The sequence below is a fragment of the Pituophis catenifer genome, unplaced genomic scaffold (genome assembly GCF_029215685.1).
Source record: "Pituophis catenifer annectens isolate HBS135680 unplaced genomic scaffold, rPitCat1.0.hap2 SCAF_25, whole genome shotgun sequence".
Classification (NCBI taxonomy): Eukaryota; Metazoa; Chordata; class Lepidosauria; order Squamata; family Colubridae; genus Pituophis; species Pituophis catenifer.
The window spans coordinates 140,584-143,561 of NW_027256905.1; the positions used below are offsets into that span (position 1 = coordinate 140,584).

General features: G+C 40.9%; 1 protein-coding gene across 1 annotated transcript; it reads left to right on the plus strand.

The window, feature by feature from the left end:
* Nucleotides 1-614: 614 nt before the first annotated feature.
* LOC139326271 (vomeronasal type-2 receptor 26-like) lies at nucleotides 615-2,677 on the plus strand (the record flags this gene model as incomplete). Its single annotated transcript, XM_070956426.1, has 2 exons — nucleotides 615-738; nucleotides 1,767-2,677. Coding segments are annotated over 2 exons (1,035 nt in total), but the record flags the coding sequence as incomplete, so codon positions are not given.
* Nucleotides 2,678-2,978: the final 301 nt, after the last annotated feature.

Genomic DNA, 2,978 nt, shown 5'->3' on the forward strand with positions numbered 1-2,978 from the left:
ATAGAACAACATCTCCCCCAGAGATAAGGAGAATCCATGACCTCAGTGCCTTCCGCCGTGCCCTTAAAACCTTCTTTTTCCAGCAAGCCGGGCTGGCCTAATTTTTAAAGTGTTTTTAATTGTTTTGTTTATCGTTTTTAATTAATGGGGCCAAATTTATATATATCTTTTAACTGTATTTTAATATTTGTATTTGATGTTTTTACTTGGCTGTTCACCGCCCTGAGTCCTCAGGGACAAGGGCGGTATACAAATTCAAAATAAAATAAATAAAATAAACATTTCCTAAATCTTTTACAGTAAACTTTATTATCAGTTTTAATAAGAATATATCATCATATTTAAAACTTTTTTTCGCCTCCATCCCTCTGGACTACATTAAATAGAAAAGTACTTTATTGTAATGTTAAATTGCAAACTCAAAAGGGAGGAACTACATGAAGAACCTGCCAGTTGTTTTACCTCTTGCATCTGTTTAGAAGTAGTCAGAGGTTTCCTATTTACCTCAGTGAAGTATAGAGGCTACTTGGCTAATGTCCATTTCTGCCTCCATTTTCCATGGACGGAGAGTCCTAACACCTTTTCTTTGCCATTCCTTTTCTTCTGCTCAGTCCCTGCCTCAGTCCAAATGTGTGGAAAGTTGTCATCCTGGATTTGTCAAGAGGGCTCGAGAAGGAGAGCCAGTTTGCTGCTATGACTGCGTTCCTTGTCCGGAGGGGACCTTCTCCACTCAGGAAGGTGGGTCACACTGAGGAAAATGGGAGGCTTTGTGGAACTGGATCCAAATTCCAAAACAGATTGAAGCTCACCTGTTTTTTTTTAATTTTTAACCTGCACAATTTCTTATATAAACGGATGTAAATCAAGAAGACTTGGAAGGAGGGGCTGGGAAAGAGATGGGAGGAGGGGGTGGCAGACTGGGAAAGTTTTACTAACAGCAGAGGAAATATCTTTTCTCCTTTTTAGTTTGGATGTGTGCTGCTAAGTTTACCTTTCTAGGAACATCTGAGATCTTTGAAACTTGATGAATTATTTTAGGTCCACCTTCTGAAAGACTTTTCAATCCACTGTATATTGAATCCTCCCCTTGAGGATCACTGAGAAGATGTCACTGGTCCATAAACTGATGCTGTGGATAGTTATGGGGGGAACTCATTACACAAATAGTCTCCCAGTCATGTAGATCAATCAATCAATCAATCAATCAATCAATCAGAATAGACCTAGAAGGAACCTTAGAGGTCTTTTAATCCTACCCCCTGTTTAAGCAGGAGACACTATACCATTTCAGACAAGTGACTGTCCAGTCTCTTCTTAAAAATCTCCAATGTAGAAGCACCCACACCATCTGGAGGCCAGCTGTTCCACTGGTTAATTGCTCTCACTCATAAGTTTCTCCTTAATTCCAGGTTGCTTCCAGATGTTACAAGGTATCCTCCAAGTCCAGGATATTCACTGCCATGTGGCAGGACTCAGGATGTTTGCCTAAAAAGATTATATAATTCAATATTTACCTCTAATAATGTAGTTTCCTATGAAGATTCTACACATTACACAAATAATTAACATCCTAGGACTTCCCTCAACTTCATATAACTAGCTATATTTTTTAATTTAAAAAATTCCTTCTTATGCTCTTTTTAATGAAATAGTAAAGAAATTCTTCTTGGGAAATGTCTGTGGTATCAGCTGTTATCCAAAGAAGGTTTTTCTTGCAAGAGAAAAGGACAGAATATTAAAGAAATATTGCTTTTTTGCTATCTTAGATACAGAAAAATGCATCAAGTGTCCAGATGATAAATACCCAAATGAAGCCAGAGTCCAATGTATCCCCAAAGTTATAACCTTCCTGTCTTATGAGGAACATCTGGGCATCATCCTGGTTTCTTTTGCTCTACTCTTCTTCCTAACCACAGGCCTTGTTTTAATCATCTTTATTAAATACCGAGAAACTCCCATTGTCAAAGCCAACAACCGGGACCTCTCCTACATCCTCCTGGTCTCCCTCCTGCTTTGCTTCTTGTCTCCTCTTCTCTTCATTGGTCAACCAAGGAAAGCCACCTGCCTTCTCCGACAAACGGTTTTCAGCCTCATCTTCTCAGTTGCTGTTTCTTCTCTCTTGGCCAAAACCATCACGGTGGTGCTGGCTTTCCTGGCCACAAAACCAGGAAACCGAGTGAAGAGATGGTTGGGGAAGAGCTTGGCCAACTCCATCATCCTTTCTTCTTCTGCTGTCCAAATTCTCATCTGCTCCATCTGGCTGGGAGTTTCTCCCCCCTTCCCTGACTCTGACCTCCACTCCCAGCCTGGAGAGATCATCCTGCAATGCAATGAAGGGGCCATTGTCATGTTCTACGTCACCCTCAGCTACATGGGCTTCCTGGCTGCCATCTGCTTCACGGTGGCTTTCCTGGCCAGGAATCTTCCTGGGGCCTTCAACGAAGCCAAGCTGATCACCTTCAGCATGCTGGTCTTCTGCAGTGTCTGGGTGACTTTTGTGCCCACCTACCTGAGCACCAAAGGGAAATTCATGGTGGCTGTGCAGGTCTTCTCCATCCTGGCCTCCAGTGCTGGTCTGCTGGGCTGCATCTTCATCCCCAAGTGCTACATTATCCTTCTGAGGCCAGAACTCAACACAAAGGAGCAGCTCACAGCCAGAACAAATGGAAAAACATGAAATATAACACAAATGTGATTGTGGAAGAATTATTATAGTTTCTTTGTTAACGGTTCTTTTATTAGAAAGGAGATATTCTTTCCATTTAGATCGTATGCAGGAGTCCAAAAAATAAAATGTATATGTTTCAAATTGGGAAATTATTGAATTCTTCACAAAGGAGCAGCTTACAGCCAGAAGAAATGTGTAAATGTGAGACTGAGGAATTTCAACCTTTAACATTTTCCACAGTACAAACATAGAAAATGGTCCAAGCTCTTCTCCATGTATGAGTGGGCCAACTATTTTTCTTGAAATAAAT